Here is a 14,967-nt window from a genome sequence, read left to right as displayed (position 1 = left end):
GGATACATATGTAAACTTACCTCAGCAGTGAATAAAAAACAGTGTCTGTTGGCAGTGAATTTTCTTTCTGGTGCCTCGTGAAGAACACTGGTATTTTGTAGAGGTGTTCTGGAAAATCCTATCTCCAGTGTTTCCCCACTTGATAAATCTACCACCTCTTTATCCAAGGAACATTCTTGTGCTTCATTACTGATCAGCTTAACTTCTTTCCATGTATGGGTTTTCCTTTCCTGTCTGAGTGCCAACTGACAATGTCTTAAGGCAGCATCCGAATTTTATTAAGATGATGTTAAAAAAAAATAGCGAACAGAGTTTGAGTATAGAAGTTTCTGATTATCAGGGAATAACAGATTATCGAGGGTGCAAAGTTTGGTTTAATATAAGGTGGCATGAGGAATACATAATCTGCAATATCCCCGATTGGGGGTAAAAGGTTGATGGGTCAAAGTACAGTCATTGAGATATGAGCGTATGAAGTTCATAAAGTGGCTATGTTCGGGTGTGGATTATAATGAGTGGATATGAGGAGGAGGATGGATTGACCCTCATTTGGTGAGATTTAATGTTCAGGGAGTTTATGGTTCCAGTTCATATGATCCAACGGAGGAGGTCACTTGGTCCCTTTCTCGTAGTGGGAGAACGATGTCACTCTGGCTCACTTGCAATGCTTCTTGACACAGGAGAGATGTATTTATTCCACCCTGCTTATCTGCTAATAACATGTTCACCTGGCAATTCAATCAGGATCTGTTTTTGGAACACTACATTCACAAAGATCTTAGCTTTCATGGACAATGTAGGTCCTCAAGATGGACTGCAAATATTGGGAACCTTCATTCCAAACCTCCAAGCATTTTAAATCAGGGTGAGGAACAGAGATCTCTCTAAGGGTATGTCTTCACTAGCAACGTTAAAGTGCTGACGCGGCAGTGCTTTAATGTGGCTGTGTAGTCGTGGCACCACTGGTTAAAAAAACACTTCCATGAGGGGAGTAGCTACCAGCGCTGGTGCATGGTCTACATTGGAACTTTACAGCACTGAAATTTGCAGTGCTCAGGGGGGTGTTTTTTCCACACCCTTGAGCGAGAAAATTGCAGCACTGTAAAGTGCCAGTATAGACAAGCCCTAAGATGTGCACCTGAGAGGACATGCACTAGTCTGCCTAGCCTTGCAAAGTGCTCAGCAAGTGCCATTCAACATGGGCAGCCAAAACAGCTGTAGAGTGAGAGCTCGAAACTGGGCTCCTTTTGCTCTCTTTACTGTAGTCTCAGAGCAGTGAGTGTGAGGGGAGCCCAGATCAGAGCCGCAATTCCTTACCATGCCTAAAATGTGGGAGGCAGAACCAGTACAGGCCTACAGGGAGAATGAGTGAGAATTTCAGGGCTTTCCTTCCCCTCTCACTGTCTCCAACCACCACATAAAAGGCTTCAAAAATCCATTTGCAAGATGTGAATAGGAATTTGGAATGGGTAAATGGCAATTAATTGATCTTTGATTATTAGCAGGTAAATATGTCCAATGGCCTGTGATGGGATGTTAAATGGGGTGGGATCTGAGTTACTACAGAGAATTCTTTCCTGGGTGCTGGCTGGTGAGTCTTGCCCACATGCTCAGGGTTTAACTGATCGCCATATTTGGGGTTGGGAAGGAATTTTCCTCCAGGGAAGATTGGCAGATTTTTTTTTTTGACAGGTCTTCCTAACTGATGAAGGTCTTTAAACCACGATTTGAGGACTTCAATAACTCAGACATAGGTTAGGGGTTTGCTACAGGAGTGAGTGGGTGAGATTCTGTGGCCTGCGTTGTGCAGGAGGTCAGACTAGATGATCATAATGGTCCCTTCTGACCTTAAAGTCTATGAGTCTATTACTGGATCCAGAAAGCAGAGCAGAGCAAACAGAACTGCTGGTTCCTTCCCTGCAGGAAGGTAACAAGTCTAGGAGAAACCTAAGATGGAACGGGAACAGAGTGGCTCAGGAACTTTTGAATGGAGCATGTGGGGAGTAGCTGGGAACAAGCCTGTGAATGCATATGGTTGAGCAAATTGCTACAGGTATGAATGAATGAATGTATAAGCAGATGGGCTCCTTCACCTGCTCCAGAACAGAGTCCACACAAAAGTTGTGTCATGTCGAAAGTTACCTTCATCACTGGCTTTTGGTTGTATTCACAAAAGGGATTAAAATAAGCCACCACAAAATCCAAGTTTTCTGTCCAGTCTTGGCTTCTCCCCTCTGTCCAAGTCTGACAACTAATATAATTTGCTTAAATGAAGAAGTCAAGCTAATCAATAGTTTATGGTGTTCCAGGGGTCAAGTAGCTGGTTTATCAGCACAAATACAATTTAAACTGAGGTAGCTGGAGGCCTTGGACAGTTGCAGTCTCAGGGGTAGATGGCAGAGCTAGCTGAAAGCTGGGAATTCAGTAGGCTCTTGGTGCAGACTTGCCTTGGCACTTACAGAAAGGGAATGCCTGGCTTGAGAAAGTGTCTGTTTTGAAAACAACCGAGGGTCAAAGATGATGTCTGAGCTTCAACATGTTCTGTTGACACACACGCACTGGGTCTTGCTGATGCTGCCTCCAGGGTATCAAGGAACAGCTTTGGGCCTCACATGTTGGGCCTGTGCAACTGTGGGAGGTATCAATACAGAGTCTCAATACCCAGCTGTTACTCTTGATTCTGGGTCACTCAAAGCCAAAAACTTCAGGCCCTCTGGGCCGATTTCACATTAGACTTAAATGAAACGTGAGAGGAGACCGGGGAGCTTTCTGATGCTCTGTCTATGACTGGATGGTTTACAGTGACATTGCCAGCAAATCTCAAAGTTAAGTTGGTCAGTCTGTTCTGAAGCACATAATTCAGTAGTTAGGCCTGTCCATGAAGGATATGGTCTGGACAGTTTTTTATAATAATATTATTATTAGTTATTATTATTTCTTTGGGCTTTCCATACCTGCAAGGCTTCAATGGGACTTGTGCTCCTAAGTCATTTAAGTGCTTAAGTCACAAACTCCTATCCATAGGTGCCTAAATATGGAGTTAAGAACCCAGTTTGGCTCCTATTTTTGAAAAAAAAATGGCTTAATTCCAATATTAAGGTACCTAAATAAAAGTGGCTAGTTTTTCAGAAGAGCTGCTCCTATAAGAACATACTGGGTCAAACCAATGGTCTGTCTTCCAACAGTGGCCAATGCCAGGTGTCCCAGAGAGAATGAATAGAACAGGTAATCATCAAGTGATCCATCCCGTGTTGCCCATTCCCAGCTTCTGGCAAACAGAGGCTAGGGACACTTCAGAGCATGGTTTTGCATCCATGCCTATTCTGGCTAATAGCCATTGATGGACCTATCCTCCATGAACTTAACTAGTTCTTTTTTGAACCCTATTATAGCCTTGGCCTTCACAATATCCTCTGGCAAAGAGTTCCACAGTTTGACTGTGAGTTGTGTGAAGAAATACTTCCTTTTGTTTGTTTTAAACCTGCTGCCTATTAATTCCATTTGATGATCCCAAGTTCTTGTGTTGTGAGAAGGATAAAATAACACTTCCTTATTTACTTTCTCCACACCAGTCATGATTGTATAGACCTCTATCATATCCCCCCTTATTCGTCTCTTTTCCAAGCTGAAAAGTCCCAGTCTTCTTGATATCTTTCCTCATATGGAAGATGTTCCATACCCCTAATCATTTTTGTTTTCCTTTTCTGTACCTTTTTCAATTCCAATACATTTTTTTGAGATGGAGTGACCATATCTGCACACAGTATTGAAGATGTGGGCATATCATGGATTTATATAGAGGCAATATTATATTTTCTGTCTTATTATCTACCCCTTTCCTAATGATTCCCAACATTCTGTTATCTTTTTTGACTGCCACTGCACATTGAGTGGACACCTAAATTTCAGCACCCAGGTCTGAACATTTTGGGCTTAGTACAGGTATTAGTATTTGCCATCCAAATATTTACCTTACAATTATTTTAGACTAATCTTTGCCATCTATATTGATGGAATATATTCATACAATAAGATCTCATCTAACATACAAATGAAAAAACACCTATTTAAATCAATTTAACTTATCCCAAGACCACTGTTTCTTGCTACTAAAAAGTGATAAATGAATTGCTAAGTGCAGGGGTTTAATATTGAGAAGAATATTGTGAAGTAGATTCTAACTTGAAAAAGGGAACGAGGATCACAAATATGCATTAAGTTTTAAGATATTGTCACTAAGATAAATGGGCTATCTTCATATCAAACTTAATAGACAATGAAATTGATAACACTAATATATATTTGTTAACAGTTTGAATGCACTAGAAAAACAAATGGCAACAAAATAGGGAAATCAACTTAAGTACAATCTTGTGAGACAAAGCTAGTTAACTTTATTTAGCTAGATCATTCATTGGACAAACAGAAAAATGAGAAGAGCTGTCTTGAGGCAAGCATTCTTTGCCTATCTACTTTTTGGAAAATGTCTCTCCAAATCTGAAAAAAAGTCTGAATTCTGATACTAAATCAAATATAAACAGACACTACTGACCAGATTGGATACTTGCTAGGGTCTCTAGAACATAAAATGCTGAAATAATTATGTAATTTGCCATTAAAAGAAAAATTATTTTAACATTTGGCAACTCATTTGAGTTCACTAACAGAATCTGAAACCTGCTCATAACATGATCAAATCACTTACTTCTTAGATTTCCCATTCCAAGAGCCAGACTCATTCTGGGAGGCAGAGTGCTGTGATATGGTGGGGTGGTGCTGAACAAAATATCGTTTGGCAAGGCTTGATCAAGCATTGAACTCCGTGAGCTAGCATATGAAGATCCTCTCCGATTACTACATATGCTCTCATCAGAAAGGGTGCGATAAAGCGTCCTCCTTGGAGATAGGTTTCCATAAAATGAAAACTAAATATTAAAATAGTTTTAGAAAGATGAATTGGTAAAGAAATGAAAATAATGACATATTTTACGAGTTAAAATAATTTATATGATATTGTGAAAACTCTTGCAGTATTTCTGTAAGCAGGCATAAAATATCATTTTGGAATTCTTGAACTTGCAATAGAAGATCAAATATTAGTTCCAACACGTCAACTCTCCTGCAGTCTCAATGGAGTTATTTGATTGGATTTTTATATTTCCTCTTGACATTTTGGAACACATCACCATGAATTAATTAGATACTGCGTTGTTTTATTAATTCTGAAATGTTAAATGAAATCTCCATAACCCTCTGACAGTAATGGCTTCCAGAAATATATATAAGGTTACCATCTCTGGCAACATTTATTCAAGACCATACATAGGACTGTTTGATTTTAATTTGAAATGACTAGGTTTTAATATCAAGCCATTCTGAAGTGATCAACTATATGTGAGGTGCAATCTAATTTATAGGACAATAAAGCTGATTTAAAGCATTATAGCTGTCTAGATAACATGAAATACGCTTAAAACAAGATAATAGAGTTCAGTGAAAGCTGTTTTATCTTTTAGAAAATTAGTTAAAATACCATCTAAATGTCTAAAGTAAAATTATATCTGATTGTCCTAACTGGATCAAACTTGGCTATTTTACTTAAGAATCCTTTAATTCTAGAGCAGTGCAAAAATAGTTACTCTGCATGTCTACAGAGGCAATTTATTTGTACAAATGATCTTAAACTGGTAATCCTTACTTATAAGAGTCCAACATCCTGATCTGATTTCTTTATAAATAGTTTAGGCAGCACACTTCCTATGCTGGATATACATCAAGTATGTACAGAAGCAGTGGCTTTTTTAAAACAGTGAATGTAGTGCCAGAGTTAAAAATATCTACATTGTTGTATTTCTGACAATGTCTTCCTAACTGATGAATGCTTCTCAAAGAAACAGAGGGAAACATTCAATCATGCAAAAGGATATATACTATGTACAAAATAGTTTAATATACACTAGGGCCTCATTTCAGGAAAGTATCCCTCTTCAGGACAGCACTGAAGCATGTACTTAACCTTAAGCATGTGCTTAAGTCCAACTGAAGTCAATGGGGTTTAAGCAAATGCTTCAGTGCCGTCCTAAAGCAGGACTTAAGCACATGCTGAAATTTGTTCCAGAGTCAGGGTCTAAGTACTACTATATTCTTTCAATATCTAGATCCTGATTCTGGAAAAAATGTAAGAATATGCTTAAGTCCATCCTGCTTTAGGACAGCACTGAAACATTTGCTTAACTCCCACTGACTTCAGTTAGACTTAAGCACATGCTTCAGTGCTTTGCTGAAGAGGGATGCTTTACTGAATTTGGGCCCTAATGTGTATTGAACTATTTTTTACAGAGTATATTTCCTTTTGAATGATTGAATGTTTCCCTCTGTTTCTTTGAGAAGCATTCATCAGTTAGGAAGACCTGTCCAAAAAAAAAAAAAAAAAAAAAAAAAAAAGCCAATGTAGGTATTTTTAACTCTGGTGCTACATTCACCGTTTTAAAAAAGCCACTGCATCTATGCTTACTTGATGGATATCGAGAATGGGAAGTGTGCAACCTCAGTTATTTATAAAGAAAGCAGTGTAGGCAGCGTCTTAGAGTAAGAACTGCAGTCCAATTAGTTATTATATTAATAATGCGTCATTGTAGGAAAAATATAATAAATAAAAATTCTCAGCTATTATTCCTAAACTTTCAGAGATTTTATAACTATATATGTATTTAACTTAATACATGTTAAAAATAAACAATCTGACTTCTTTTAAATTAAATTTAGCACATATAAGGTTCCCACATGTTACCTATTTACACATGATGAACATGTTCTTTAGTATGTATTATAGACATAGTGGATTAAAGTACCATTGAGTTAATATCTATTTAAGAGCATTACTTCAAGTAATTAAATTGCTTGTGGTGCCATTTCCTATTATGCAAAAACTGCATTGTCACTGGTATTTCCTGTTCAGAAAGCATACTGTAAGTTCAATATCAGTACTTTAATGAACTTTTTAACATGAACAACATTGTCTTTGTATGACAAAATCAGATCACAGCTTTCTGTGAGCAGACTATGAGACCTTTACAACTAACTACTTATAATTAATATCTGTATGTCACTGACTCATACAAATTTCAAATGGGAGTTGCTGGGACCCATGAAAGCCATGCCACGTTATTCAATTGCCTAACTTTAGGCACTTAGGTTTTAAAATACCGACCTCAGTCTTTGGACTTATACTCAGAATTTACTAGGTGTTTGTATTAAAAAGCTCAGCTTTTAAATTTGAGCAGAAGCATGCTTAACACACACTGAATTTAATCCACAATTGCCAAACACTAGGTATCATTTTAGAGAGCAGGGGTATGCATATTATGTGAATTACTGTCAGAATTCATAGTTTCTGCCGAATATGTTTGGTTTATATAGATTGATCTTGTCTAGTCTAAATCAATTTCAGAACTAAAAGTAGATGATTTCCGGGTAATTGCCTCTTATACGTGTAGAGCCAAAAAAGAATAGCTCACCTTTCTTCTACCCTCCTCCATAGTGAGACTATCTGGCAGCATCAGCTTCAGAAAATCTTCTTTGGACAAGACTTGCTGGCTTTCAGTAACTGCACTCCTCACAGAAGTCTGAAGCTGACTTGATGCAGACATAGCATCATCCTCACCATACAGTCTGCTGAAACAATTGGTATATTAGTATGGTAAGAAGTACTGGTCATGGATTTACAAGACTGTATTTATTTTCATTTCTGAAAACTAAAAGTTGCTGTATGAATCTCCCTCTCTGCATTAGTGCATTGTTACCATCTTTCCCAATCATTTTAAATTTATGAATTAGTTTCAGTTTCATGATGGAATTTTAAAATTATTCAAAAAGTACTGAATTCCCAAGAAGCATCTTTCTCAAAGCCTGCACTTTTCTTTTGTGCACATTACACTTCTCTATTGTCTTGTTTAAACTTAAAATATTTTGATCTGTGATAAATTATTAAACTTCTGCTTCCTGAGAAAATAAGAAAATCAATATCTTGTGGTGTGAAACTGTACGCAGCATCACAATCTGACAAAATTATCATGGTTCATCACTGGTAGCGCCGAAAGTTCACTTGTAATCAATTCTGCCATGTGCCAAGCGCGTTTTATTATCAGCACTTTCACAACGCTGTTTGGATAAATAAAACAGGTGTCTTCTTTAATTATCAGCATACAAAAATATATTTACATTCAACAAAAGCCTGTCAAACTGAATTACTGTCTTTCAGCTCCCTTCCAGCAAGAAAGGAGAGAGACGATCTTAAAAGGTTTACTCTGGAAATGGAATCTGAGGAGCTGGAGATTCCCAAACACACAGTGCATACATTTGAGACCAATTACCTACTGCCAAGTACAGCATAATCAGCGACTGTATCCTCGGCAGAGAGGAAATAGGCTTTGCTATGGTAAATTGTAATTCTCAGTGAATTATGTCTTACGGTGGCACAACCTTCAGCAAATGACCTGATTTTCATCACCACTGCTAATTTGAGATGCTATTTTATTTCAAACTAATTATCTTTGAAATAGAGACCCTTCCCTCCCCACATCCACCCCTCATGATGCATGGAAAGCTTTCCTAGAGAGAGAAAAAGTTAAGCATTGCGCTAATGCATAGAAAATTTATGAGAATATTTTTTTGATATGTGCAGTGTGGCCATCTTTGATTCACACTCTTCAGATGGAGCTAGTCCTCAGACATTTTTCAAAGTTCCTGGGTTTTTAGTCCAATGGGAATGCTTAATTATGCAGTATTCAATAAAAATTTTCATTTCAAAACAGTGAAAAAGGTTGCAGGATCTCATTATGCAGAGGCCTGTGGGACAAAAGAGACTGCCACACTTTCAAAGAGGCAGCACTCTTATGACTGAATAATCTAGTGAAAGTGTGATTATTCATAATATTAAGGCAAAACAAATGTGCAGAACACGAAGGCCACAACTGGGAGCAGTTGGTGCTCATTACTTTTGAAAATGAGGCAAGTGTTGAAATATGGTTTTAAAGAGCCTAAAGTTAAGCTTCTAAGTTTGAAAATATAAAATTTTGGCCTACATTTTTACTGTAAAGTTGGCTATAAATATTATGTAATATATATGAAACATTTACAACATTCTAGATTTAATATTCATTTTCCCCTCCCACAGAATAAAGGATAGTCCACATATCACATTTAAAAATAAACTACTGCATGCGTCTTGCTGCCAGTCTGCCAAGATAAACAGCGCTTTCTACTATATAGGAGGTGGCAGAATCGGTTATTTATATTCAATAAGGAAGTAAGGGGATCATGGTACATGATTTTGAAGATAAAAAGAATATATAACACGCTTTTTTTTATTATTACATGGCAGATCCAAACAGTACTTGTTGCTCCTATTATGCTGGTACAATAGGAAGGATGCAAAGCACCAGCTGTAACCAAATTTGAGTAACTGCACCACATTCTGAACCAAGGCTTTCACTTCTGCACAAGAGGAAGAAGTTCCTCCTGAGCTTTCCTACTGCCAGGCAAGATACACTGCTGTTTATTAGAGGTGGTTGGAACATTTTCAGCAAAATGAAATGTTACTGAAATATGCTGTTTCGTTGAAGCCAAAACATTTCACAGAGATTTATAGACTTTAATCAAGTTTTTGAGAGAGATATGCACTCACCAAGCGGTTATGGCCCTGATCTGAATTGTGGGAGACCTCGGTTCAAGTTCCTTCTCTGCCTGATTCAGAGCACACCATCCTAGATCACTCTGAATCAGGCAGAGCAGGGGCTTGAAACTTTGCCTCCCACATCCCAGGCCAGGGTCCTGACCACATACACCTGCACCACGGCCCACCCTGTCTTAAGTGTTTGTTTGAAAACAGACATTTTGATAATTCCGTTTCCATGCAAGTGATGTAAAGGGTTTGTTTTCATTCCAATCCACAATGAATACCGAAACCTCCAAAAGTGCCACAAAATGAAATATCATCTGGCTCCAGTGTTAATTTCACCAGCCCCTTCATCTTGGGAACAGTTCCAGTAAGGGGATGGTATGTGCCCAGGATTGGAAAGCAGCTGGGACTTCTCAATCCTTTTGAAGTTTCCTAGCTCTAGAAACAATTGCTGCAGGGTCCAATGCTCAAGTCAGAAAGGCCTCTGCTTCCACTAAGTTCCACATGCCTGCAGCTCCACATCTCTGCTCTTGAGTGTTTTTTGGAGATTTGGGGGGCTATTTCTGAGGCAGGGCCTGGATCTTCAGTATTTCTCTTCCCTTTTTTTCTCCTTCTTACATCTAAGCAGAACTGAGTAGTTTTTCTAAGCACAAGAGTCAAGTCAGAGAGGAAATAAATGCCCAAATTGTGAGAAACCTCCACTCCCAAGACTGAGGGCAGGTCTTCACTACCCGCCAGATCGGCGGGCAGTGATCGATCTATCAGGGGTTGATTTATCACATCTAGTGTAGACGCGATAAAAATCAATCCCTGATCGCTCTCCCCGTCAACTCCGGAAGTCCAGCAAGTGAGAGGCGGAAGCGGAGTCAACGGGGGAGCAGCAGCGGTCGACTCGCTGCCGTCCTCACGGCCAGGTAAGTTGACCTAAAATACGCTGACTTCAGCTACGCTATTCGCATAGCTGAAGTTGCGTATCTTAAGTCAACCCCCCCGCCCCCCGCTATGTAGACCTGGGCTGTGTGTGGCCTTTTTATCAAGTGCCCCAGAACCATCCAGGGCAGGATTAAAGCAATTGAGGCGCTCCACTACATAGTGCACTCTGTGGCTTCATTCCTATGCCATGACCCTGCCCTCCTCCCCCACTTGGAGTGACACTGGGACATCAGGGATGGGTAGTGGCACGGAGTCCCTATCTAACCTCCAAGAATAGTAGCAGTAGTTCCAGCAGGGTCCCAGTACTTAGCTCAGCAGCCTGGGAGTATTTAAATTGGATGAACGAACGGGTTGGGCACACTGCATTTTCTTCCTACCATACACACAGTCCTCTGTTGGGATAGTGCTGGCAGGGCCCCCTACTATTTTCAGGTACAGCTTAGTACCCCCTTGAGATAATGGGGCTGTTTGCACTCTCACAGCTATTCTGTCATGGTCTCTGCAGACTATGGCAGACATTGTTGCATCAGTTATGGTCAGTTAATGTTTTCTAGTTTTCTTTTGCAGCTTTAAAGGCTAGAAATATTTTTTAAAGTGAAAATTGTAATTCTGATGTAATTACATAATTCCAGGAACTGGGGAATATTCTAACACAGAAGTGGGGGTGTCCCTCCACAAAATGACTCAAAGGCAACACTAATTTCAATTGACAAGACTCAAGGTTTTTTTTTAATCTCCACAATACTCTTCTTTTTTTCATCTCAAACCAAAACCAGCATAGAAAAATCTTGAATTAAGATTTATAGAGCTGAGGCCCTTGGGTCCAAACCCAGAGGTTATATACAGGAGCAACCTTATTTAGAACCCCTTCACTGAAAGTTAAGCTTTTTGGAGAATCATTTGAGAAGATACTGAGATTCTCCAGACCTGAATGGGGTTATGCCTAACTAATCCTCTTCAAGATGCAGGGCCGGCTCCAGGCACCAGCCTGGCAAGCAGGTGCTTGGAGCGGCCACTCTGGAGAGGGGCGGCACGTCCAGGTATTCGGTGGCAATTCGGCGGACGGTCCCTCACTCCCGCTGGGAGCAAAGGACCTCCAGCCGAATTGCCGCCGGAGATCGCGATCGTGGCTTTTTTTGTTGTTGTTGTTTTTGGCTGCTTGGGGCTGCCAAAACCCTGGAGCCGGCCCTGTCAAGATGGAATTTCATGTCTTTACAACACAACTGTAATTTTTGGCCAGATTAACAATGCCAGTCCTTTCTCTCATTTTGCTTCACTGGGTAAAAAAGGAGAAGGTTCAACAGGAAAGAAACGAAGAGAGAAAAAGGAAGGAGGAGGCAAGAGGACCCTCCAACCAATTATTTTTTTTCCACCTGTGTCGAGATCTCTGGTACATAAAGGAAGAATAAAGCCAAATATTTCAAATAAAACTGAAGACAAGGAGAGGCATTTTATACTTTTCAAATAATGAGAAAGTTAAAAACTTTCCTCACACAATTTATTATATATATATTTTCTAAAATAAGAATAAACAAAAATCTTACTCTTCAGATTCTTCAGGTGTAGGGCTGCCTTCTGACTTTTTCCAACCAATGACGTATTTGCTCACTGCTCCTTGTCTGTGGTGTGATTTTGATACAGATCCAGAGATCTGTTGGCCACTATTCTGTGACACTATGTAGACTTTGGAGGTATCTAGAGAGCCACTGTTTTTAGAACAATGTGCTGATGGGCTTCCTGAGTGGTGAGACCCACTGAAAAGGAACACAGAACAAAATCTGCAGTGCAGTAAAATATCAAGGACTCGAGATTACAACCAGCTATGCAACCATAATTCTCTCTTTTAAATTTCTTTAATACATTTTATATATAGCTAAATTACATCTCTGAGCACACATTCATGAACACACACATGTGTACACACTCAGAAAGACTTCACAAGATGAGCATTTTCTATCATTGAACCTATTGCAATGACCAGGGCCGTCTCTAACTTTTTTGCCGCCCCAGGCAAAAAAGAAGAGCGCCACCCCGCCGTAACACCTTCCCCCCCCCCCCCCCCCGCGCCGGGCCGCCCAACCCCCCGAGCGCTGCACCACGCTGGACCGCCCAATCCCCCCTCCCCCCCCGAGCGCCGCGCGGGGCCGCCCAAACCCCCGGAGTGCTGCGCCGGGCCGCCCACCCCCCGGAGTGCTGCGCCGGGCCGCCCAAACCCCTGCACCCCCCCCGAGCGCCCCCCAAACCCCCGGAACGCTGGGCCGTGCTGCCGAAGAACCTCCCCCCACAGAGCCGCACCGCCGAAACACCCCCCACGTTGCCCGGCCGAAACAAAAACAAACAAACAAAAACCCTTGAGCGCCGCCGCACCGAACAACAACAAAACCAAAAACACCGCGAGCGCCCCCCGCCATCCCAACATTGGCCGCCCCTTCTAAGGTGCCACCCCAAGCACGTGCTTGGTTGGCTGGTGCCTGGAGCCGGCCCTGGCAATGACAAGGCAAACCAGTCTGATTTAAAGACAATGAGCCAAATTCAACCCTGGTGTAACTCCATCAATGCCAAGAATTACATCAGGAATGAACATGGCCCCAGATGATTGCCTGAACTCTGAGAACTTCTAGGCATTTCCACTTAATATTACTCTTGACAAGACATCAGCTAAAGGTAGGCTCTTGATTTAAGCTTCCTTTTAAAAAAAGGTCATATGAATAGAAATAACTTTCACCCCAATGAATATGGCAATGAACACAGTTTTCTGGATTATTTGAATATTCTCTTGCATTATTAATAGTGCTAGTAATTATTAATGGTATGTTTCATCAGACTCTCTCAAAGTACTTTACAGTCAAATTAAAGCAAACAATATCTCCTCAAGGAAGGCCTTATTTTACAGATGAAGGAACTAAGGCACCAGTAAATAAAATGATTTATTTCAGGCAATTCGTTATGTCAGTTGCAGAGTTGGGAACAGAAGTCACAGCTCTGACTCGGAGTCCTGTGCCCTACCTACCATACAAGGCTCATTGTTAATCCAGTCATAATAGTACTGTGCTCATTCATGAGAACCAGAAAGTGACAGGGACTAGACTTGTTTCATTGTTCATGCTGAGTGAAATGTAAATGGTAAAAAAGTATAGATATGTTTTGATTGACGTGAGTTTTCTAAAATACCTACTAGGGCAGAGAGGGAAGATAATAAAGCATCCAAAAAAAAAAAAAAAAAAAAAAAAAAAAAAAAAAGAGAATGGATTATTGATCCATTTGGTAAATATATATACATTATTATATAAATATAGATCTTATAAAAATTAAGATCAATAATCCATTCTCTTTTTTTTTTTTTTGATGCTTTATCATCTTCCCTTTCTGCCCCTAGTAGGTATTTTAGAAAACTCAGGTCAATCAAAACATATGTTGATCATTTTTAATAATTGAATGTTCATGCTAAGCGTGTATGTGTGTATATATATATATACACACACATACACACTTAGCATGAACATTCAATTATTAAAAATGATCAACACTGCAATCAAGCTGAGTATTGCAAACATTACCCGTTACTATAGATTACTTTTTCACCCTCAGTGGACAGTATAACAACTATGTTTTTTTTCTCTAAATTTTCTCTGATTCTTAGTTGCCCCCACTTCCCATCTGTAGCCAGATGATCCACAGGCAGGATTATACTTGTCAGAAAATGTGGGTGGGTAACTTTAAAGGTGATCAGTAGCAAACCAGAAGGAATCTGACACATGCTGACCCCTACTGCAGGAGAAGATTTGGTGAGGAGCGGGAATTGGGGGTTCCAGCTGTAAGAGCAGTGTCTGGAATTGCAGCTCCTCAGCCTCATCGGATTCTGGATTCCCCTGCTGGAGCAGGGAACAGCCTGTTGCAGATTTACCTCCAAATACCCACACAGAAAGTGGGAAGGGGGATGAGGAAGATCTCCCGAAGGATATGCAGAAGGAGCAATTAGAGAGGTAAGAGGAGAGCCAGGACAGGACAGTCATGAAAGCCAAAGGAGGACAAGATTTCAAGAAGAGCACAGTTGACTGTGTTAAAAGTGGCTGATAGGTCAAGCAGGATGAGCATGGAGTATTGGTTCTGAGATTTGGCTAACAAGAGGTCTTTAGAGAATTTGGTGACAGTTGTTTCAGTTGAGTGCAAGGATAGAAGCCAGATTGGAGAGTCTAGGGTGGAATTGGAGAGAAACTCCAGACAGTGACTGTAAACAGCACGTTCAATGAGCTTAGAAATTAAATGGAGATGGGAAAAGAAGTGGTAGGTGGAGAGGCAAGTGGAGTCAAGGGTTTGTATTTTTAAGATGCGAGAAACTAAAGCATGTTTGTATT

At 40.2% G+C, this 14,967-nt stretch overlaps 1 protein-coding gene across 11 annotated transcripts in view; it reads right to left on the bottom strand.

The window, feature by feature from the left end:
• SIPA1L2 (signal induced proliferation associated 1 like 2) overlaps positions 1-14,967 on the bottom strand; it is a 244,219-nt gene that overhangs the window by 23,679 nt on the left and 205,573 nt on the right. For 10 of the 11 annotated variants that reach the window (XM_054023000.1, XM_054022992.1, XM_054022991.1 and 7 more), the window contains 3 exons: positions 12,157-12,366; positions 7,518-7,674; positions 4,706-4,925 (listed from right to left, as the gene is read on the bottom strand). In XM_054023000.1, the coding sequence (XP_053878975.1) occupies positions 4,706-4,925; positions 7,518-7,674; positions 12,157-12,366 (587 nt within the window). The remainder of the gene's footprint in view (positions 1-4,705; positions 4,926-7,517; positions 7,675-12,156; positions 12,367-14,967) is intronic. The other variant, XM_054022996.1, reaches the window with a different exon arrangement.

The sequence above is a fragment of the Malaclemys terrapin genome, chromosome 3, assembly GCF_027887155.1.
Source record: "Malaclemys terrapin pileata isolate rMalTer1 chromosome 3, rMalTer1.hap1, whole genome shotgun sequence".
NCBI lineage: Eukaryota > Metazoa > Chordata > Testudines > Emydidae > Malaclemys > Malaclemys terrapin.
This window is presented reverse-complemented; position numbering and strand designations above follow the sequence as displayed.